We start from the raw sequence: 24,746 nt of genomic DNA, 5'->3' as shown, positions 1-24,746 counted from the left end.
TTTTGAGTTTTGTTCTACATTTTTATCCAACTCTGCTAATGTGATCCTTTTCAGAATAGCTGGTAGTCGTAGCCTGGCACCATCTAGTATTTCTGGTCTCAAATTTGTGGAGGCTGATGTTCATGTGGTCCATTAGTCCATGCATCTTCAATTTTCTTCACTCTTCTTTCCTTCAGACAGGGAGAGACACCTTAGATGGCTTCTCATGAGCTTTTAATATACCAATCACTATTCAGTCATGGTTATGAGTCGGGCTGCTAACCTCAAGGTCAGCAGTTAGAAACTACCAGGTGTTCCTTGAAAGAGAAATGAGGCTTTCTGCTCTCGTAAATATTTACAGCCTCAGAAACCTTATATAGAGTTGCTGTGAGTTGGAACCAACTCCACAGTACATAACCACCACCACCATTCACCAAAGCAGTGTGTAAAACATTGTCTTTGTGCACAAAGTTATGTCAGTTGATGTTGGTGTCCCCTGAAACCATGGTCCTGAGCCTCCAGGCTGAGTAACTCATCCCATCAAGGTATTTGGTTATGTCTAAGAAGTTTTCATAACTTGTCCAATGTATGCTCCATCACATTCATGGATATATTTTGTAGTAAAGGCCAATACATATATAAAAATATCTCCAATCAGACCTATATGTATATCTATATATATATTTGTAGGTATACTCCGACTCTCCCTCGCATACGCATTCAGCTTGCATGTCTAACCATACATCTACTTGTATTTCATCATTATTGCAGGATTGTGTGTTTACCAGTATTTACCTCGGTTGCCTTTAACTCTTCCATTCCTTTCAGTGTCTTCCCTGCCTCCATCTTTTTTTGCTTACCTCCCTCTTATTGTATGTTGGCCTTGGCTTTAATCTTTTTTTTTTTTTTTTTTTGAAGTTTTTATTGTGAATTGAGTGATAGTTTACAGGGTAGATCATCAGAGTTGCTCTCAATCAGTCATACTTTGTTTCATCACAATGATTACAATCACTTCCGTGCACCATCAGTTACCACTATTTGCCTCTATTTGTATTTACCTCTATTCGTATTTGCCTCTATTCCCTCTTTTTATATATATACACAAAACACACAGAAAATATATTTTTGTTTAAATGACCAAACGACACATTTTGCAAGCCCGCCTTCTGCCCGCTAGCAAACAGCCTTTCCTATTCCGTGGGTGTAGAGGCTTCATCTGCTATATCTCTCTATGCCATCACCTCTGCTTCCATCGCTGGGGACGCTGCTGGTTAGGATCCCACACTCCACTCATTCTCTTCCCTCTTAATAGTCCTAGGGTCCTCTGTTCCTGGAATATAAGATTAACTCCTACCCCCTTTTTCTTACACATCTGTTACTGGAATATAAGATTAACTCCTACCCCCTTTTTCTTACACATCTGTTCCTGGAATATAAGATTAACTCCTACCCCCTTTTCTTACACATCTTCTGCCTTTACAGTTGTGACAATCACAATTAGTCATGATAACAATTATTCAATTATTGAATCAAAAGAATCCTATCCCCATCCTCCTCCATCTTTTTCACCAGACCATCTAGACAAGAGGAAAACTATTCAATGGGGATTCTACCCTATCCCTCTTACTCTAAAACTAAGCACACTCTCAAAAACTTGTAAGCCAGCCACTTCATGTCTTTGTAGCCCTCCATTTTTGGTAGCCAGTGTCTAAGTTGCCTGTCCCTATCAATTCTGTGTACTGAGGGGAATAGGCTTGATCCTTTATGTGAAGATTCCTTGGAATTTTGAGCAACTACATACATAAGCAAAGGTCAAGTTCATCAAATTGTAACAATTTATACTTGCTTCCTGTATCAAACTTCTTTATCTGCCTCCAGTTGAGTCCTGATCAGCAAGCCACCCAAGCTAGGTCTGATGAGTACTATCTGCAAGTTTGGGCATTTTTGCATGCCTCCCCCCACTTTAGATCAGCTGGCCACTTCACTCTCAGCTCTAGCCCCCAGTGGCTAGGTCAGTGTCCATATGGCTCAGGAGTTCCCAAGTCTCTCTAAACTTCGGACCAACCAACCCTTCCTCTTCTCTCTCAAGGTCTACGGGTGTCTATAAAACCTGGTTAAACTCAGCCCAGGTCTTCATTGCTGCCTTGTCCCCATTTCCCTTCACAAGTAGACCAGTAAGTTTACAAACCTACTTTTGTTCCTTTTGAGTTTAAGTCTTGGGAGGGGGTTTATCTGGATGGGCTGACTTTTCTTACCTTGATGGTTCTCAGGCAAACAGCTTGTTGTTCTTGTAACAGCAGTCTCTTTTTTTTTTTTTTTTTCCTTGCTGGTCTTTCTTTCAAGAAGTATCTTCTGTACCTCTAGCTTCCCCAGTTTGGTCTGCATGTCCTTTCGAGCAGGAATGTGCCACCTCAGAAGGTTCTGGATGGGGCTCAGGATTCCACTTAAGGCCCCATACTCTACAAAGGCTTAACAGGAAGCCTGTTTCACTGGGAATTCTAGTACCTCTTTTAGCTATTCTAATCAGTTATAGGCTGAAGGCAGGCTTACAAGCTTTCTGTAATCATATTTACCAACGTTCCTTTCTGTCTCTTGGCTTTAATCTTACTGGAGCAGATGGTCAGGTCTTTTCTCTTATGGGGCCTCTGGTGGGTTTGAATGGCCAACTTCTGCATTAGCACCAAATGCCTTAACCATTACATCACCAGGGCTCTTTCTTGAAGGCCAGGAGGAGAGATATTCATTTTAGAAAGATCCATTGAACCTCAGTGTGGAGACTAGATTAGAGGTAGGTAGCACATGCAGAAGCATCCAGCAAGGATACCCTTCCAGAAAGACATGGTGAGAGTCTGAACTCACATGGTGCAGTAGGGGTGGGAGAAGTGGACAGAGTGACCTGATATGGAGGCAGTAAGACTAACTAGGTTGGATATGGAGATTGAAGAGGAAGGATGGCTAAAGATGCTAGGTTTTTTGGGGATTTTTTAAAAAATGTTTTATTGTGAATTATGTGATAGTTTACATGGGAGAACATTAGTTTTACATTCATCCTATCGTATATCATTTCATTGCCATGGTTACAATCCCCTCCATGCATCATCAACCAACCAAAGGGTATAATCCTACAAGCCTGCCCCCATTCCCCCAGTCATCAGCACACAACCCCTCTCCCTCTCTGGGTCTAAAGTCCCCAGCTGCTCCATCTCTCCATGTCATCGTCTCTGCCTCCATCTCAGGCATCACTGCTTCTCTGGGTAATGTCCCGTTCTCTGCTCTTCTCCCTTCATGTCCCAGTGACCTCCACTCCTAGACTGCAAAGTCAATCACTCCCATCCTTGCTACAAAACATCTACCTTTACATTTCCAACCCTCACAATCAGTCCTGATAACAATTATTCACTATTGTATCACAAGAGACCTATCCGCATTTCCTTTCATCAGGCGCGTCTAGACAGATTGAATACTACTCAGTGGAGATTCTAGCTTCCTCCATGCCCTCTGGATCTAGGTTCCCTCTTGAAAGCTTGTAAGCCAGTCACTTCTTGCCTTTGTAGCCCCCCCATTTTGCGTAGCCAATGTCCAAGTTTCCCATCCTTGTCTACTCTGTGTATGGAGGGGGTGGGAATGATCCTCCCTGTAAAGATTTGTTCCTTCTTTTGAGCTACTGCATCCATAGGTGTAGGTCAAGTTCATCAAATTGTATCAGATTACTCTGTTTCTCCTTTTCTTTCTTCTTCTAGTTGAGTTCTGATCATCCAGTCATTGAAGCCAGGTCAAGTGGGTATTATCTGCAATTGTGGGTGTTCTTGTCCATATGCCGTCTCTTCTTTTCAGCTGGATGCTTCTCTCTCTACTCTAGTCCTCTGTGGCACTGTCACTGACTCTGGGCCCAAGAGTTCCCAGGTCTTGCCACACTGCTGGCCAACCAGGTCTCCACCTGGGTTCACAGGAGTCTATTGAACATTGTAGGACTTAGCTCACAGCTTCATTGCTGTTTTCCCGTCACTTCCCCTTATCAGTGATGAACGTGGTCACCAATCAGAGCGTGTATTCCCATTGAGTCTTAGTCTTGGAAGTGGTTGTCCTGAGGGGACCCTATCACTTGCCTTGATGTTTCCTGGGCGAGCAACTTGCTTGTTCTTGTAGTAATCAGTCAGACTGCCTATATTGTTATGTATTTTTCCTGTTGGTCTTTCTTTCAAGAAGTATCTTCTGTTCTTCTAGCCACTCCAGGCTGGTCTGCCTGTCATTTCAAGAGAAAATTTCCCACTCTAGGTTTTTTTTATTTTGGTTGATGAAGATGTATTTCGTGGACATGGACTAATAATACAGGAGGAGAAACATGTAAGAGAGGGATAATGCTGTTTTTTGTTTTTTTTTTAAGTTTATTTTTTTGGCTTTATATTAAAGTATAAGCTACACTGCTATAACAAAAATATAGTAACTCACATGAAATGGTTTATGTCTCTCTCTTGTAACAGTCAAGTTGTGAACAGTCCAGCTCTAGTGAGGGTGAGTCTGCCCTTCCTAACAGGTGACTCCTAGTATGGCTCCATTGACAGCCATTTCTCAGCCAGTTGGAGAAAGGAAAGCTGAGGTCCAGTACAAGCAGCTTGCCTGTAGAGCAGTGATGCAGAAGTTGGCACACATCATTACTCTGCACAGCCCTTTGTTCTGAACTTCATCACATGGCCACATTAGCTACAAGAGCAACTGTGACATGAACATAGTGTTTGGCTAGCTGGGCTGGCCAAATTAAAACCCAAGAAGTTCTGTTCCTAAAAAGGAAGAAAGGGTGGTAAGCATCTTCATCTACAGAGTTGAGTTTGAGGTCTTTGTGGATCATCCAGCTAGATAGTAAAGTTATATATTTGGATCTGCAGTACGGGGAAGAGTTCTAGACTGGAAATACAGATAACAAGTAAAGCTTGTTAAGAGACTTTTTCAAGAGTTTTCTGTGTCTAAATGTCTGGTCTATCCCTAAAGTCTGACCCATTTGAACCAGGACAGTTTCCAAAGTGCCTGTGCCTTGAAAAGTAAAATCTGATCTCTTTTATCACCGCTTTGGTCCCATTGGAATAAAATGTGAGCTAGCTAGATATCACCCATGAGCTCATTTCAGATCTCTGGAGGACTAGGTGAATCAGACAGAAAGGAGAAATTCTGCTAGCATTTATCTGCACAGTGGTGGCAGAGAATGAGAAAGCATGGCTCAGTTGACAGAATGTATGCTTAATTAATGGCAAGCACAAGCACAGAGTCTTTTACAGCAAATAATACTTGAGCCATGAGCATGGTCTAGCTGAGCAAAGGCAGTATCAGCACATACCACTGTTTTTGTTGTTGTTAAGTGCCATCAAATTGGTTCCAACTCACAGCAACCCTGTACAGGGTTTCGAGGAGCAGCTGGTGAGTTTGAATTGCAGACCTTGTGGTTTGCAGTCTAGTGCTGATTCTACAGCAACACACCAGAAGTCACATGAAAAGGGAGGGCATGTTGCTGCCTTTGGGATTTTGGAGGAAAACATACAAGAGTACTGTCATGTTGTTTAGTGTCAAAATGGTCCATCTGGTCATCCTAACCCTAAAGTGGATAAGCAATCAAGTACCATGGTAGCAAACAAGAGAAACTGATTCTGGCCAATTTAAGCATGAAAGGCATTTATTGGATGGGATGATTCACAGAATCAATGCTCTATCAGACTCAGAAAATTGGCAGATACTAAGGGAATGTCTTGGTACTATGTTTTTGTTCTTTGTTTCCCCTCCTTCTTTTTAATTCAAGGATATCAGGAAGATAAATGGTTCCTATTTTTGAAAAGAAAAAAAAACAAAATGAATTCACATTTCTTTAGCTTTAAACCTTGAACCTGTAGGTAACCATTTCCCAGAGTGCTTTGCTCCCATTCTGACAATGCTATTAAGGGATAGCTAAGCTTTCTTTCCTTGTCTGTACTAAGAACCAAACCTAGAGGCCCAAGGATACTGTGAGTTAATGCACAGGACTACAAGGTCGGTTTGAACCGTAAGGTCGTTGGTTCAAGCTCATTAGCCACTCCTTGGAAACCCTATACAAGGTTGCTATGAGTTGGAACCGACTCGACAGCACTTAACAACACACTTAGAAAGTCTGCCTATCAGTTGTCCTCCAAAAGTGGGAGGACATTTTTTTAATGTGAAGACAAAAAAGATGAATTCCTTAAAGAAGATCTGGGTTGAAGGCAGGAAAAAGATTCATACTGCTATCCTGAGTAGAAGAAAAACCTCAGGAGTCTGAAGGCCAAGATTTGCTGGAGAGTTCTGAGGTCTAATCCAGCTTCTGGGATTTAAAGAGTTAAGTGATGCTTGTCTTTTAAGGTTGGTACTCTTCTATGACCTTTAGCAATAATCTTTCTCAAAAGTGGGGCTGTGCTTATAGATCTGCCTCTCAAAGATGCTGGCAGGCATAGCTTACAACTAGTGGGGAAAAGGAACTTGCTTTGAAAAAATGAAAGTGCTAAAAATAAGAACAGCATCACTTTGGATACTGCTTTTGTTCTTGCTAGAACATAGTTCGTCATATATAGAATCCTTTTCTTTACATGAGAATTGGGGCAGGACCTTGTTTTGCCACATGCAGAGAAGCATTATCTGTACTTGGAGCTGATCTGATCTTCCCTGGCTCAGTGACTAGTTACCCGACAGCTGAGATGGAGGCTGCTGCTCTGAGCTGTAGCTCAGCAAATTTCCCATTTATTGGCCAGAATTCACTCTCTGCACTGGGTACCACCTGCTTAGAAAGTTACCCCAGACTCACTCACTTGTTTGCTCATTCAGTCATTCATTCATCTGTTTATTCATTCCACAAACATTTTTTTGAGATCCAGCTCTATTCATTTTGTGGCTTTGCAGTACAATAAGAATACAAAGTCAGCTAACTCACAGTCTCTCCCCTCAAGGACCTTGTAGTTAGAAACCAAGTTTATATTGAATTTCTTAATATCAGAGACTGGTAGTTTAAATCTGTCTTCCCAGCACTTGGAGTGGTGTATTTGTTTTGTTTTGTTTTTAAAGCTTTTTAGCATGAATTGAGTGAAGGTTGACAGACAGGATCATCAGTTTTACATTTAACAAATCATACACTTTGTTTCATATCCTCCAATGATATCATTCCCCTCCATACAACAACAGTTATCCTGCTTCCTCCCTTTGGTTCCTAGTTCCATTCCTCCCACCTTTCCCATCCCTTCTCAATTTTGTCCTTGGGTAAATGTTGCCCTTGTGATTTTGAATGGTTACCATTTATTCCATGGTGAGCATATCTTAACTAGTGTTGTTGTTCCCCTTATATACCTCTCTACTGCTTGGCTGAAAATTGGGCCACAAGGGTGAGTTTCTTTCTAGACATAAAGGGTGGTTAAGGGTCATAGTCTCAGGTTCCTCCAGTCTCTTCCTGACCAGTAAGTCCCGTCTTTATATATATATGTAATTTTGAGTTTTGTTCCACATTTTCTTCTACTCTATTCAGGACCACCTTCTATATGATCCCTTTCAGAGCAGTTGGTAGTGGTAACCAGGCACCATCAAGTTCAGGGGTGGGGAACCTTTCTTCTGCCAAAATTTGTAACATCTATGGGCTATACAAAGTTAGCCTGCTATATTTGATCAAACATTTAATTAACTCATCCCTAATATGATGGCTGGAACTGCGGTTCCCTTGGCAGTGCCAGACCAAATGATTTTGAAGGCCTTATATGACCCACAAGTCCAACATTCCCAACCTGTGACCTAGTTCTTCTGGTCTTGGAGTTGTGGAGACTGATGTTCACATGTACCAATAGTGCACTGGACTGATTCCAAGCATCTTCAGTTCTTATCACCCTTCTTTCTTCTGCACATGAAAAGCACCTGAGATGGCTGCTCATAAGCTAAGATCCCAGTCACTATTCACCACAGTAGGATGTAGAACATTCTTTGTGGACTATGTTATGCCTACTGGCAATGGTGTCCCCTGATACTATGGCCCTGAACCCAAGGCCCAGCAACTCATTGCTTTAAGGTGTTTGATAACATCTAAGTTTTCATTATTTTTCCTGCTGCAAACATGGTGTTTAAAAATATGTTTTTGACTGAATGTGAAATAGATAGTCAAGGGCCATTTTCCTAGGAGTTAGGAGCACAATAAAAACAGCAAGAATAGTCTGTTGGTCTAAGAATGATAACTCCCTCTTCTGCAAATCTAGAAGACTCCCTGTGATTTGAAATATGCCATCTAGTGCTTCTTTCAATAAAGATCCCTTTTTTAAATTTAGGAGGACTTAGAACTTGTTTAACTAGTTCAGACATGGCCAATGAAGCAAAGTTGAAAGAGACCTGAATTTTTAAAATTTGGGTGAACAGGAATGATAACATGACTGGAAACAAACCAGAGGTTGAAGTCCTGGAATGGGAGACTCAGAAAAGGTATAGTGAACCCTTTAAGGACCCAGGGTTCAGGCCAGAAGAGTGATTCTAGACCCCACCTTTTGTAGCAATAGGCTCCCAATATACTTGCTCAGGGTAGACTCAAGAATTGGGTGGCATTCATCTGACCGTGTGAAGCCTTTACAGTTGAAGCAGCAATTCACATTTTCAATTTCAACTCTTCATTCTTGTGGTCTTCAAAATCCAACAAACTGACCTTACCTTGGAATCTCTAGTCAGGACCTCTCCATCTATCCAGATCTATACTTAGCTCAGTCTCAGGGTTCCCATTATGACTGTGTATGTACACATGCCTCTGTATGTGGGAGATTGGATTATTGGCAAAACTGCCTTTGGAGAGTGACACACATTCAAATGGTATGCTTAGCTACCATCTTTGAGCTGAGGATCATGTTTCCCATTCTGAAGGCAAAGATTTGGTTGCCCACTGCCCTAAGAAGGAGATTAATTTTCTAGCAGGACTGCAACCTGTAATTTTCCCCATTCAGATTATTACTCCAGTTCACCTAAACTCAATCCTTGGCCATGACTGAATCAGGCTGAACTAGTTCTAATTTTACAGGTATGGTCTTTACAGTAGACTAAATTCCTTACGTTGCTTCATGTCTTTTGCTGTCTTTTGGTCTTTCCTCTAAGTTGCCTCTCTTTAGGTTTGTGGAATTATTTTGTAGGAAGAACTTGCTCCACTCTTTCTGCACCTCTGTTCTTTGCTCTGTTCTTTGCTTTGAAATCCAAGTCCCCATGGTGTCATCGGTGCCAGGACTCAATTCCAGCCTTCACAGTTTGCTGGGTGTTCATGTGTGTGCACAACTCTGGCTCCCAGTAGTCCATGATATTTCTCTAGATGGGGAAAACAACTTATTTATAATCAAGAGATGGAAAATATTTCAGTATGGCTGGAGTGTGATTGGGGCCAAATCATAGATAAGGCTTTGTTGCTGTGGTTGTTAAGTGCTGTCAAGTCGGTTCCGACTCATAGTGACACTGTATAATGTTTTCAAGCAGCAACTGGTGGGTTTGAACTGCCAACCTTGTGTTTCATAGCCCAGTGTTGATCCAACAGTGCCACAGCAGAGTCCAGATAAGGCTTTGTAAACCAGAAAATCCAGAATTTTATCCTGGGTGAAAAAGGAATTCAATGGAAGCTATAAAGCAGGGAACTGATATGAATGGCTGTTATCGGGTGTTAGCACTGTAGAGTCAGTTCCGACTCATAGTGACCTGTATAGGTTTTCTGAGGAGCGGCTGCTGTGTTTGAATCACCGACCTTGCGATTTAAACTGAACTTGAGGTCAAGTGCTTATCCTATAGCGCCACACCAGGGCTACATATTCTTAAAAGGAATACTTTGGAAAAGCTGTGGGGAGTAGATTAGGCTGGAAGTAGGGAGACCACTTAGGAAACTGTTATAAAACTCAAGAGGTAATCAGAATGACTTGTGTATAAAGAAATGGTTAAGAACTTTGGAACCATTCAGCCTGTATTCAAGAATTCTCTGAGAGTCATTTTGTCAGAAATAAAATGGGTGTAATAATAATAAACAACAACAACAACAAAACCCAGTTGCCATCAAGTTGATTCAAACTCATGGTGACCCCATGTGTTTCAGAGTAGAGCTGTGCTTCATTTGGATGTTCAAGGCTATGACTTTTGGAAGCACTTCACTGTGTCCTTCTCTCAAGGCACCTCTGAGTGGGTTCAAACCCACTTATCCAATCAAGACTCATCCATTTGTACCACCCAGGGGTTTGGTGCAATAATCCCTACTTTATAAGACTTTTGGGAGAATTAAGATACTAGATAAAAAGTGCTTAGCATCATCTCTGGCACATAGTAAACTATTTCCTAGTACCAGGAATAGAAACCTGTTTTAAGGCATGACAGTGAGCATAGAGAAGAGACAAATCTTAAAGGTATTTAGACTTAGTGACAAGCTGAATATAGATGGGGGCAGAGAGGAAATTGTCAAGACTATGTTTTCTATTTGGGGCCGTAGGGATAGGTGGTATACTGGCAAAAGAGCTAGGGATAGAGGAAGGATTGGTTTATAAGCAAGAGCTGGTGTGGGAGAACAGGAGATGATGAGTGAGGTTTAAACATGCTAATTTGAAGTATCTGTTAAACGTGCAGATGAGGCTCAAGGGAGTTGAAAGCCTGAAACATAAATGGTAGTTGAAACCATGGAATTGAATAACATTTCTTAGATCAAATACACAGATCAAAACTATAAATAGGCTGATACATTTTTATTTATTTACCTGGCATTGAAAGTTATATATATTTATATTAGCCGGCATAGACTCCAGCGGAGTATTCATCGGTCAAATCTCAGTGCTCCTGGGGAATGGCAATCCTGGTGCCCAGCCCATTCAGCTACATCTTTAAGAGGCCTGATCTGGAGGGTGGGTCCTATGAGAGAAATTATTTGAAATCACTGTTACAGATTTGGGTCAGACACACATGAAGGAAATAGAAAACACTACTCAACCCACAGGAGGAGGGACTGACATTAAGGTCCTAGGTAAGAAGACTGGAGTTCAGAACAAGGTTTCAATCCCAGCAGGGCAACTGGATTGTAAATCAAGACACAAAAATGGAAAGTCAGTCTCTGGTACAAGGCACCTGAGATCCAGGGTTAAGGCTAGAAGAGCAATTCTAGACCTGACCTATTAGGTGCTGTCGAGTCATTACCGACTCATAGCAACACTATGCACAATAGAACAAAACCTTGCCCAGTCCTGTACCGTACGCACAACTGTTGTTATGCTTCAGCCCACTGCTGCTGCCACTCTGCCAATTGATCTTGTGGGGGAACTTCCTCTTTTTCACTGACCTTCCACTCTGCCAAGCATGATGTCCTTCTCTAGAGAATGGTCCCTCCTGATAAGATGTCCAAAGTATGACAGATGAAATCTCCCCATCCTGGCTTTTAAGGAGTGTTCTGGCTGTACTTCTTCCAACAAAGATTTGTTATTCTAGCTGCCCGTGGTACTTTTAATATTCTTCTTCAACACCATAACTCAAATGCATCAATTCTTCTATGGTCTTCCTTATTTACAGTCCAACTTTCACATGGCATATGAGGCTACTGAAAATACCATGGCTTGGGTCAGGCACACATTAGTCCTCAAACTGATATCTTTGCTCTTGAACACTTTAAAGAGGTCTTGTGCAGCAGATTTGCCAAATGCAATACGTCATTTGATTTCTTAACTGCTGCTTCCATGAATGTGGATAGTGGACCCAAGCAAAATAAAGCCTTTGGCAACTTTAATCGTGTCTCCATTTATCATGATGTTATTTATTGGTACAGTTGTAAGGACTTTTGTTTTCTTTACATTGAGGTGCAACCCATACTGAAGGCTGTGGTCTCTGATCTTCATCAATAAATATTTTTTTAATTCCTCTTCACTTTCAGCAAGCCAGGTTGTACCATCTACATAGCACAGGTTTTAAATGAGTCTTCCTTCAATCCTGATGCCACGTTCTTCTTCATATAAACCAGCTTCTCCAGTTATTTGCTCAGCATATAGATTGAGTAAGTATGGTGAAAGAATGCAACCCAGGCACACACCTTTCCTAAATTTTAAATCATTCTGTGTCCTCTTGTTAGGGCCAAACAACTGCCTCTTGGTCTATGTGTAGGTTCCTCATAAGTATAATGAAATGTTCTGGAATACCCACTCTTCGCAATGTTGCCCATAGTTTGTCATGATCCACACAATCCAAAGCCTTTGCAAAGTCAATAATGCACAGGTAAACATCTTTCTAGTATTTTCTGCTTTCAGCCAAGATCATCTGACCTCAGCAATGCTATCCTTCCTTCCACATCCTCATCTAAACCTGGCTTGAACCTCCCTGGTAGTTCTCTTGTTGTACTATTACAGCTGTTTTTTTTTTTTTTTTTGCAAATTTTTCTTTGCTTTTGTTTTATATTTTTTTATGATTTCCGCATTCCATTGGGGTCACCTCTCTTTGAAAAAGGCACAAATATGGATCTCTTCCAATCAGCTGGTCGGGTAAGCTGTCTTCCAAAACTCTTGGCATAGATAATTGAGTGCCTCCAGTACTGTATCAGTTTGTTGAAAGATTTCAATTTGTATTCCATCAGTACCTGGAGCCTTGTTTTTTGCCAATGCCTTCAGTGCAGCTTGGACTTCTTCCTTCAGTACCATTGGTTCTTGATCATATGCTACCTCTTGAAATGGTTGAACATCAACCATTTCTTTTGGTACAGTGACTCTGTATATACCGTCCATATTCTTTTGATGCTTTCTGTATCATTCAATATTTTGTCTATTTGTTGTTGTCAAGTGCCATGGAGTTGCTTCCAACTCATAGTGACCCTGCATAGGGTTTCTGAGGAGCAGCTGGTGAGTTTGAGCCACCAGCTTTGCCATTCAAACTGACCTTAAGATTGAGGGTGACCATTTTGTTTATAGAATCCTTCAATATTGCAAGTCGAGGCTTCAATTTTTTTCTTCAGTTCTTTCAGCTTGAGAAATGCTGAGCATCTTCTGTTTTTGTTTTCTAACTCCAGGTCTTCACGCATTTCATTTATAATATTGACTTTGTCTTCTCAAGCTCCCCTTTGAAGTTTTCTGTTCAGCTCTTTCATACCTCCTCATTTCTTCCTTTTGCTTTAGCATTTCTGCACTGAAGAACAAGGTTCAGAGTCTCTTCTGATATCTATTTTGGACTTTTCCTGCTTACTTGTCTTAATGACCTTTTGCTTTCTTCCTGATGTTCTTGATGTCATCCCACAACTCTTTTGATTTTGGGTCATTAGTGTCTAATGCATCAAATCTGTTCTTGAGATGATCTCTAAATTTAGGTGGGACATGTTCAAGGTCATATTTTGGCTCCTGTGGACTTGTTTTAATTTTCTTCAATAGGTTCCAAATATTCTTGTCAGCATAGATTCAGGAATTGGGTGGTGTTTATGTGACAGTTTTAAGCCTTTCAAATTGAAGCAGGGATTGACATTTTCAATTTTTGTCACTAACTCTTCACTCTTGTGGTCTTCAAAATCTAACAAATTGACATTTCTCTGAAATCTCTAGTCAAGTCCTCTACAGCTATCTAAATTTATTCTTAGCTCAGAGTAGCAAAGTTCCCATTATACCTGAATATGTACGCATGCCTATTCATGTACATACACACATATGTACTGTGTCTTCCTGACTTTCAGGAGGTCATTTGTGTTGTGCAGTGATGAGCACACCAAGCACTGTCACTGTTGACCTATTAATTACAAATTCTAGCATTCCTGGGTGATGTCTACCCATCCTCCCATTTTCAAACTCAGTGTCTCACACCCTGATATCTGCTTACCTAGCTCTATGTTTGTAGCATCACAGAAGTCAACAGATAGTTCTTAGTAGCAACAAATTGCTGCGTGCTTGCTATGTACAAAGACCACTATTAGTACAGTGGATTAATCATTGAGCAGCTAACCAAAAAGTTGGTGGCTGAAACCCACCAGCCATTGCATGGGAGAAAGATGTGGTAATCTGCTTCCATAAAGATTTACAGCCTCAGAAACTTTATGGATTAGTTCTTTTCTGTGCTATATGTGCTATAGGGTGTCCATGAGTCAGAATCGACTTGAGAGCAGTGTGTTTGCATTATTATAGGGTTACTAACCCTCAAAAATCTCTATAAGGTAGCTACTATTATTCTTGTTTTATAGTGAAAAAAATGAAACTCATGAGTTGAGTAATTTGCCTTTGGTCATGCAGCAAAGATACAGTTAGTTTCTATGATTAACTCCAAAATCTATGCCTTTAACTATCATGCTTTAAAAATACATCCTGAGAATGTATTCATTATTTCTTGGCGCCTAAGTTTATCTGTCTGTCATAGAAGAAGCTGAGAATTGACTAACCTCTATTAATAAATTGACTAAGGAAGTCCAATGGCTTTCCCAAATGACTAATCTCATTGTAACAGAGAACAGAGCAGGGAAGGAGATTATTCTTAGCAGTCCTCTAATGAACAAAGCCCCATACTTAATTCTCAAAAAAAGAAAAGACACAATATTTTCATGCAGCATCTATCTTCTTTGCTGGTTTTATTTATTCTAGAAAGACTAGAAAATGTAATTTCCCATGCAGAGCCTGAATAGGTAGTTGAGCAAAAAAGGTGGTTTGGTCAAGTACACGGAATTGTACTGGGAACAGTGCCTATGACTACCCGATCTCAGCTACTGCTAATTGATTTCACGTCGCCTCTCTGTCCCTTGTTTGTTACCTAGGAAATAGGAGTATGAAGAAGAACTGCAGTTAATTAAAAGTTTTAATGCAATGGAATTTAAGGAAAAACCACAAATAAGTTTATTTTCCTAATCCAGCCATGTGGGTCAGGGAGAGTGTATTTTAGAGTGCATCAATGTTTAGAGACGACAAATGGGTCAGTGTTGTTCTTGTTGTTAGGTGCTGCCAAGTCGATTTGGACCCATAGCGAATCTATGTACAACAGAACAAAACATTGTCCAGTCCTGCTACAAAGCACCATTCTCACAATTGCTGCTATGCTCCAGCCCATTGCTGCTGCCACTGTGCCAATCTATCTCCCTGGGGGCCTCCCTCTTTTTCTCTGATCCTCCACTTTACCAAGCATGATGCCCTTCTCTAGGGACTGGTCCCTTCTTATAAGATGTCTGAAGTATGAGACACACAGTCTGGTCATCTTGGCTTCTAAGGAACATTCTGGTTGAACTTCTTTCACTGCAGATTAGTCTTCTATGGTCTTCCTTATTCATGGTCCAACTTTCACATGCATATGAGGCTACTGAAAATACCATGGCTTGGGTCAGGCACAATTTAATTCTCAAATTGATCTTTCCTCTTGAACACTTTGAAAAAGTCTCAAGTGCAGCAGATTTGCTTACTGAAATATGTCGTTTGATTTCTTAATTGCTGCTTCCATGAGTGTTGATGGTAGATCCAAGCAAATAAAGTCTTTGACAACTTCAATCTTTTTTCCATTTATCATGATGCTACTTAATGGTCCAGTGGTGAGGATTTTTGTTTTCTTTACATTGAGGTACAACCTATAATGAAGGCTGTGGTCTTTGATTTTCATCAATATGTATTTTAAGTCCTCTTCACCTTCAGCAAGCAAGGTTATATCATCTGCATATCTCAGGTTGTTAATGAGTCTTCCTTCAATTCTGATGCCATGTTCTTCTTCATATAATCCAATTTCTCAAATTATTTGCTCAGCATACAGACTGAATAAGTACAGTGAAAGAATAAAAACCCTGGCACACACCTATCCTGATTTTAAACCATCAATGTTCCATTTGAATGACTTCCTAAAGAATCCTTCAGTATTGCAAGGTGAGATTGATATTTTTCCCACAGTTCCATCAGCTTGAGAAATGCTGATCTTGTTTTTCCCTTTTGGTTTACTAACTCCAGATCTTTGTATATTCCCCTATAGTCCATTGACTTTGTCTTCTTGAGCATTCCTATGAAATTTGTTGTTCAGCTCTTTTACCTCCTCATTTCTTCCATTTGCTTTAGCATCTCTACACTAGGGAACAAGTTTCAGAGTTTCTTCTGACATCCATTTTAGTCTTTTCTTTCTTCCTTATCTTCTTAATGACACTTTTCTTTCTTCATATATATATATATATATATGAAGAGTTGTGGGATGATACCAGGAATATATATTCCTGGTATCATCCCACAACTCTTCTGGTTTTTGGTCATCTGTGTCTAATGCATCAAATCTGTTCTTGACATAATTGCTAAATTTAGGTGGGATATGTTCAAGTTCATAATTTGGTTCTTGTGAACTTGTTTTAATTTTCTTCATCATCAGCCTGAACTTGCATATGAGCAATAGATGGTGTGTTCCACAGTCTTTCCCTGACCTTGTTTTGGCTGATAATATGGAGCTTGTCCACTGTCTTTTTCCACAGATGTAGTCAATTTGACTTCTGTATATTCCATCTGGTGAAGTCCATGTGCATAATCATCTTTTAGGTTGTTTTAAAAAAGCATTTACAGTAAAGAATTCATTAGTCTTAGAAAATTCTATCATGTGATCTGCAGCATCATTTCTGACATAAAGGCTGTATTTTCCAATACTGATCCTTCCTCTTTGTTTTCAACCATTATATTCTAACCACTAGTAATTACCAATATGTCTTGACTATATGTTTTATCAATTTCAGACTGAAGAATGTGGTATACGTCTTCAATTTCATCATCACTACTAGCTTTAGTGTTTGGTGCATAAATTTGAATAATAATGATATTAACTGGTCTTCCTTGTAGACATATTGATACTATTCCTATTACAGACAGTATTAAATTTCAAAATAGATCATGAAATGTTTCTTTTGAAGATGAATGTGACACCATTCCTCTTCGATTTGTCATTCCCACCATAGTAAATCATGTGATCGTTGGATTCAAAATGGCCAAAACCAGTCCATTTCAGTTCACTAATGCCTAGGATATTAATGTTTTTGTGTTCCATTTCATTTTTTACAGTCTCCAATTTTCCTAGACTCATACATCGTACATTTCAAGTTCCAATTATTAATGGATGTTCTCCTCATGTTGAGTTGTGCTCCATCAGCAAATGAAGGTCAATTCACGGCATCATGGTCAACTCTGCTTTGAGGAGGCAGCTCTTTTCCAGTTATATTTTTAGTGCCTTCCAACCTGAGTGTCTCATCTTCTAGCATTATATCTGACAATATTCTGATGTCATTCATCATGTTTCAATATTCAATATCTGGTGTTATGTGACAGTGTTTCATTGCAATTCAAGCTTTTCAGTGGCTAAATAATTTACCCAGTCTGTCTTAGTCTTAAAACACAGCTGTAACCTATCCATGATATGTGGCCATTCTGGCATTCAAATACTGTTGGCATAGCTTTGAGCATCACAGCAACACACAAGCCCCCACAGTGTGACAAACTGACTTTGAAAAGGATCAATAACACTTGGGATCTGGGTTTTCATCAGTAAATTTCCAGGTGGGCATTACTTCCCCTTGATGATAGGACTGATCTTCATGATTTCACTCTAGTAAAATCTATTGATGGTGGATGCGTTTCAGGATTCAGGAGTCTCATAATGAAGGGAAGGGCAGAAAAGGTGAGGGAGGATTAATATTTGAGACTCTCTTCTCTACCAGTGACCTACTCTGCTCTATTTTCTGTCAGTGCCCAGTGAATATTTGTTAACAGCCCTGTGAGTAAGGATTACAATGTTCATTTTATAGGTGAGAAAAATGAGTCTCACAGGACCTACACACATCATTAAGGCTTCACCACCAGTATGTGACCGAATGAGTTTCTAAGGCCTACCAATTTGAGGCCCAAACTGTTTTACTACTTCACGCCATATAATGACTTCTTTAACCAGTTTCCTCTGCAAAGTCCTAGACATTCCCATACTAAGTCCTTCATTTCTTCAGTATTCTTTTGTTTATCCCATATAGATATTGAGTACATGATAGTTCCAGAACATTCTGCTAATAAATCTCAGATACTGTTACACTCACATCTAAAGAAACCATTTCCTCCAAACAAGAATTAGAACATAGTTTTTCATAGTAAGTGTCTCAGTGAAGAGAGACAGTGGCCTGGAAATCAGAAAACCTGAGGACAGATATGGTGTCTTGCCCTTGTCAAGGGTGCTTAAGAAAAGAGGCAGATTCATGAGTAAGTATGTGCCAGAGCTGTGAAAAGGAGCTCTGGTGGTATAATAGCTAAGCACTATGCTGCAAACTGAAAGGTAGGCAGTTTGAACCCACCTAGTGATTCTTATTGGATCAACTATCAACACTCACGGAAGCTGCAGTCAAGAAATAAAACAACGTATTGTATTAGGCAAATCTGCTGCACAAGACCTTTTTAAAGTGTTGAAGAGCAAAGATGTCAGCTTGAGGACTAAGGTGCGCCTGACCCAAGCCATGGTATTTTCAATAACCTCATATGCATGTGAAAGCTGAACAGTGAATCAGGAAGACTGTAGAAGAATTGGTGCTTTTGGAGGAGAATATTGAAAGTGCCATGGGCTGCCAAAAGAACCAACAGATCCGTGTTGGAAGAAGTGAAGCCAAAGTGCTCCTTGGAGGCCAGCATGGCCAAACTTCATCTCTCATACTTTGGACATATTGTCAGGAGGTACCATGTTTGGTAAGGTGGAGGGTCAGAGAAAAAGAGGAAGACCCCCAACGAGATGGATTGGCCAAGCAGCAGCATTGATGGACTCAAGTGTGGCAACTATAGTGAGGTTGGCCTAGGATCAGGCAGTGTTCTGTTCTGCTGTGCATAAGGTCGCTGTGTGTCAGTACTGACTCAATGGCACCTAACAACAACAACAACAAGTGGCTCTGTGGAAGAAAGACCTGGCAATCAGTTCCTGTAAAGATTGTTGTTGATGTTAAGTGCTATCGAGTTGATTCTGACCCATAGTGACTCTGTACAGGGTTTCTGAGTTTGTACATCTTTATGGGAACAGAAAGCCTCATCTTTCTCCTGCGGGACAGCTGGTAGTTTTGAACTGCTGACCTTAAGGTTCGCAACCTGATTCGTAATCACTATGCTACCAGAGCTTCCTCAGCCTAGAAAACCTTATGGGGCCGTTCTACTCTGTCACAACTTGATACACCAAGTAACAACAGAGCTGTGAGTGTGAGTTTGTGCCGCAAGATGTCACTGTGAGCTTCTGCGCCAACAAAGAACAGGAGACACCCCAAGGAAAGTAGTCCTTTTTTGTATGTCCAAAAGGAGCTCTGGTAGCGTAGTGGTTACGAATCGGGCTGCGAACCTTAAGGTCAGCGGTTCAAAACTACCAGCCGCTCCGCGGGAGAAAGATGAGGCTTTCTACTCCCGTAAAGATTTACACCCTCGGAAACCCTGTACGGGGTCACTATGGGTCGGAACCGACTTGATGGCACTTAACAACAACAACAACAAGTCCACCTTATGACTGATTCTAGGGGAACACCTCTACTTCAAGCTACCTGAAACAGATTAGGCAGCTCCTAGGTTTAATTCATAACCTCTTTATGACTTTTCTTTCAAGATTCTTTTTTCCTGCTTCTTATCCTAATTCTGGGGTCCTCCTGTAGCATTGTAGGATAAGCACTGTACCACAAGGACAGTTTGAATAACAGTCAGTTTAAACCCACCAGCTGTTCCTCAGAAACCTTATACAGGTTCCCTATGAGTTGGAACCGACTCTACAGCACTACAATCCTAATTCTATTTCTGTTTTTAATCTCAGATCAAGTTATACCTTCTTTTCTTGGAATTTCTAGATCTTACCATTGAGTTCATATAGGCCCTCTGCCTCTCAAACACTCCCTGGTCTTCCATTCAATGAAATTTCTCTCTTCTTCTTGGACATCAAGTCTACAGTTGGCTCTTTTTACCACTCAAACTTCTCATCTGCTTTAGAGCCTTTTCCTTTATTTTTTTTTTTATGGTCCTTCAGAGCTTTTGAACATAGTCTACTGCTTTGATCTGAAATTTCCCATTTTTCTCAAAGCATTCTTTTCCCCTTCATCTCTGTCCCCTTTGCTTGGTCACCAGCTGGGAGGGAAGTCACTTCCTCCTAAAGTAATACTTCCTGGCTTCACAGCCATTATTTATCATATATTTTCTGAACACCTATGTGCTTCATAAGCCAGACAAGTCTGATATGGGTGACAGGCATGGAAAAATTTCTTCAGTGATTATAATAAATGTCTACAAGGGAACGTTTTACTTAGTATGCTGATGGGACAAGGAGGAAGTAAAGAACTCTCATTGACTGGTAAGAGAAGGTTTTACAGGAAGCCTCTGAACTGACTTTTGAAAAATGAAAATAACAGACAAGTGAGGAAAAACATTCTAGAAATAGGGATCATCATGTGCAAAGACCCAGAGGTGTGAAATAGCCTACCCAGCCCACTGAGGAAACTGGATTCCTAGTTTTGCACTGCAGGATAAGCACCAGACTACTAACCAAAATGTCAGTAGTTCAAACCCACTAGCCACTCCTTGGAAACTCTATACATGGTCATTATGAGTTAGAACTGACTCACTGGCACTTAACAACTGGGGAAACTGTTTATTGTTTGGTGTTTCTGGAGCTTGTGGTTCAAATAGAGATGCTACAAAAGGTGGAGTTTTAGAGATAAAAGCTAGATTATAAAGTCTGGAGGGTGATTGGAGGGCTTAAGAAGGTAGAACAATAGTAGTCAGATTTAGAACGATTGCTTGAGCTATATAGAATGTACGGAATTGAGGTAGACTGTAGCAGAGAGACCAGACAAGAGGGTATCATAATATTATAAGCAAGGAATAAAAAGGACCTAAATAAAAGCAGTGATGGTTGTGGTAGTGGTTATGTGCCATGGAGTCAGTTCCGACTCATAGCGACTCTGCACAGGGTTTCCCAGGCTGTCAATCTTTACTGAAGCAGAAAGCTTCATCTTTCTCCCATGGAACAGCTGGTAGTTTTGAACTGCTGACCTTGAGGATAGCAGTCTGATGTGTAACCACTACACTACCAGAGCTCCTTAAAGGCAATGGTAGTGGATTTAAAGATGAGGGGGCATATATTACAGATGCTAAGAGATCATGTTGACATGACTTAGTGGGTATGGGGGTGAGGGTGGCTTTCTGGAAATGGCAACCAAATGGATCTTGGTGCCATTCATTGTGATGGAGAAAATGGAAGGAGGAACAGGTCAGGGAGATGAAGTGGAAGAATGACCTTGTGCTGTGAGATAAGGTGAAGCTTATGGACACGCTGATTCTGTTTTGCAGCCCTGGCTGAAGGCCTTCAGGTCACGGTGCCTGAAAAGAAAAAGGTGGCCATGCTCTTCCAGCCCACTGTGCTTCGCTGCCACTTCTCCACATCCTCCCATCAGCCTGCAGTTGTACAATGGAAATTCAAGTCCTACTGCCAGGATCGCATGGGAGAATCCTTGGGCATGTCCTCTCCCCGAGCCCAGTCTCTCAGCAAGAGAAACCTGGAATGGGATCCCTACTTGGATTGCTTAGACAGCAGGAGGACTGTTCGTGTGGTGGCTTCAAAACAGGGCTCTACGGTCACACTGGGAGATTTCTACCGGGGCAGAGAGATCACTATTGTTCATGGTAATAATGCTTCCTGTTTTGAATCTAGAGAATTCCCAAGAGAGGTTGGTTCCTTTTTATCTCCTGAGACAAGGGTATGGCAATATCTTATCTTCCAACCCCTCAAAATTTTGATTTTATGGACACAGGAGAATCATGAGACTTAAAATTGCTTAGCTGGAATGATGAGGGTGAAGAGTGTGTATCTGGATAAGAAAGAGATAAGCTTTGGAGTTGGTCTCTTTAGAGCCTGACCTTGAGTCTACACTACTTATTCTCAGGACTGAACTGAAATGTGAAAAGTGAAAGTATTTCTTCAGCCAAACATGAAGCCCAGAAAGCAGACTTCCCTAAGGAATTCCTTCTCTGGGAGAAGGGATATAAGGTTATAGAGCCAGGTAGATGCCGTTGCCAAGACCCAGATGGCTTTGTGTCAATTCCACCCTTTTTCCCGCTTTTGAAGCTCTGGACCAGAAAAGGTCCCAATAGACTGACATAGTCTATTGCAGCATCTGAATTTTAAAGCACTCCTGTGAAGTCAGCTAATTTCCAGGGGTCCAGAGTTAGTCTAGAATTTATCTGGCTCTCAGGTACCTCTGCAGGCCTGCTTCAAAGCCATCTCTGACTTGTTAAACTAAACTAGAACTAGACCAGTTTCTGGTTGTGCTCTAATTCTCCAGCCTTAGGGATGCTAGTTTTTATTCTTTTTTGCTGTTGTTTATTTTAAATAAAGCAAACACCATTTCAACCCCCATCCGGGCAAAGAAATACAGCATTGCAGACATCACAGAAGGACTCCCTCTCCTCTCCCTACACACAGTGTTCATGGTTTTCCTTTCAGAGGGCAGAATTTTAAGACAGGACCCTTCTTTTCATGATAATAGATGCAGATCTTCAAATTGGAAAACTCCTGTGGGGAGACAGTGGGCTCTACTACTGTATTATCACCACCCCTGATGACCTGGAGGGTAAAAATGAAGATTCGGTGGAGCTGCTGGTATTGGGTAAGTGTAAGCCATTTACAGTAGTCCCATCTGAAATTGCTTATGCTGCATCCTTCTTGCATTACCTAGTGTGTCATTAGGCTGCATACACAGTCTTTTCTCTAGTGTACAAGCACATCCATTTTAGTATATGCTCTTCATGAGCAGTAACTGTATTTATAATTCTTGTTCCTTAGAGGATGTGGCCCCCATTTTAGCATTGTCCTGAATGTTTCTTTTGCTTTCTTGATTTTCTTTTCCCCTCTCTTCCACTTTTACCTTTAACCCTGATTCCTCTCCTCTGTTGTTCTGTATTTTGTTTTTATATGCTAACTGTTGGAGAAAATGCAAGAGGCCTTCGGAGCAGGGTAGAGACTCCACTGAGAGTTATGACTTCACTGGCATGCTGGGGTCTCTCTCCTGTGACTTCAGGAGCTGTTTCCCATCCAATTATCTCCACTTACGACAGTCATAAGGAAAGATGACTACAAGCTGAAGCGTTGAGTTGTAAAAAGATGCCCAACAAAGAGTTCTTTGGGAAGTATGCTGGTGTTTATTTGCAAGGCACATGTCTTGAAACCTAAAAGTGCCCAAGTTACTCTCAAAGCAAATGTGATTACTCTTTACAACATTAATTTCTTCAGAAATGAAAACCTCATTACTTTGGCTACTTTTCCTCATCTATAGATTGGAGGAATGTCAATGTGAGATGAGCTCCTTGTGTAAAACTGAATATTGAACACATATCCTGTGCTCTAAAAGTATTGGTTGAACACTAAAATACTAAAACATACTGCTGTTAAGAAACAGAAAATTAAGAAGAAAAACTACAGTATGTAGTTCAGGATACATACTTAAGCCATTTTTCAAAAAAATTACCTTTTTGTAGCTTTCATGAAACCAGGAAACAAGAATTTGAGAAAACATTTAAGAGTAGTTTTACTTTAAAGGCAAGTAAGGTTGAAGATTGATTTCACCCTATATGATAAATCGAATCCCCAGAGAGTGGCATTTGCTATTTAGGAATTTTCGTTTTTGTTACTGTCATGTCTGTGTGACTTTGGCAAAACAAGTGCTCTGCCACTTTAGTTTTATCTTTTACAAAAAAGAGATTAAGGTAATGTCTTCTTTGGTAGAGGGTTGACTTAATTCAAATATATAATCATTGGGTCCAAAACAGATGTAGAGTACAGTATCTGTGATTTGTACAAGGAAGCAATAAAAAAGTAAAAAGCTTATATTAGTATTGTAAGAGAACACAGATGCAAAAAAATATGGCCCCAAACATCGCTCCCATGGCACTCTCTACTTCTCATCTGGGTTCACAAATCCATTGCAATGACCACACAGAACTCAGGTACCATACTCACAGTTATGCGATTGATTAGGGCACTTAGTAGGTTACAAGTCAGGACCAGAAAATGCACAGGGTACAGTGGAGTCCTGGTGTGGCATGGTGGGCTAATGCGTCAGATAGCAAAGTCGTTTGAACTGCAAGGTTGGTGGTTCAAGCTCACCAGCTGCTCCTTGGCAACTCCTTGGAGCTCCTTGGAAGCTCCTTGGGTCACTATGGGTCGGAATGGAATTGACGGCACATAACTACAACAACAACAATAGTTCTTTCAATCAGGATAGCCTCTTTTCAGCCATGCCTACAGGCAGGCCTCTCTTTGCCCTGGTAATGTTAACAAAGTTCTTTTGGTTAGTGGTTCTGTGCCACTGAGTCAGTTCCAACTCATAGCGACCCTGTTTAGGGTTTCCAAAGCTACAAATCTTTATGGGAGCAGAAAGCCTCACATTTCTCCTACAGAGCAACTGGTAGACTCAAACTGCTGATCTGAGGACAGCGCAGCTTGTAATCCATTATGCTGCCAGGCAGGGCTCCTTACAAAACTCTTTCAGGCTGCTGATAAATATCCATAGGACACACCATTCTACCATAAGCCTCAACCTGAAGGCACTTGGCTAGCTCCAAGAGTCAGTAAATGTAACTTGCTGCCAGTACTTAAGTGCCTCAAGTCACCCCATTCTGCAAGTAAGCTTCCTGCCCTAAGTCACTCCGCTTTACTTGCTCCATGGACTGGGAAGCTCAGTGCCCTATCTCATGCTCTTGCTCTTAGCTCTGCTGCTGCTCTGCTACCCCTTAGATGCCACAGCTTTCTATTTGCAGGGATCTCAGAGTCCAAAGGAACAGCTCCACTTCTGGCTCTTCTTTAATGGT

General features: G+C 40.9%; 1 protein-coding gene across 1 annotated transcript in view; it reads left to right on the top strand.

Moving 5' to 3' along the window:
• Positions 1 to 24,746, top strand: part of ILDR2 (immunoglobulin-like domain containing receptor 2) — a 97,964-nt gene that overhangs the window by 12,623 nt on the left and 60,595 nt on the right. Inside the window, exons 2-3 of the mRNA XM_006875992.1 lie at positions 21,231 to 21,563; positions 22,427 to 22,546. Of these exons, the coding sequence (XP_006876054.1) occupies positions 21,231 to 21,563; positions 22,427 to 22,546 (453 nt within the window). The remainder of the gene's footprint in view (positions 1 to 21,230; positions 21,564 to 22,426; positions 22,547 to 24,746) is intronic.

The sequence above is a fragment of the Chrysochloris asiatica genome, unplaced genomic scaffold (assembly GCF_000296735.1).
Source record: "Chrysochloris asiatica unplaced genomic scaffold, ChrAsi1.0 scaffold00349, whole genome shotgun sequence".
NCBI classification, from domain to species: Eukaryota; Metazoa; Chordata; class Mammalia; order Afrosoricida; family Chrysochloridae; genus Chrysochloris; species Chrysochloris asiatica.
Note: the sequence above shows the minus strand (reverse complement) of the source record. Positions and strands in the feature narration are given on the sequence as shown.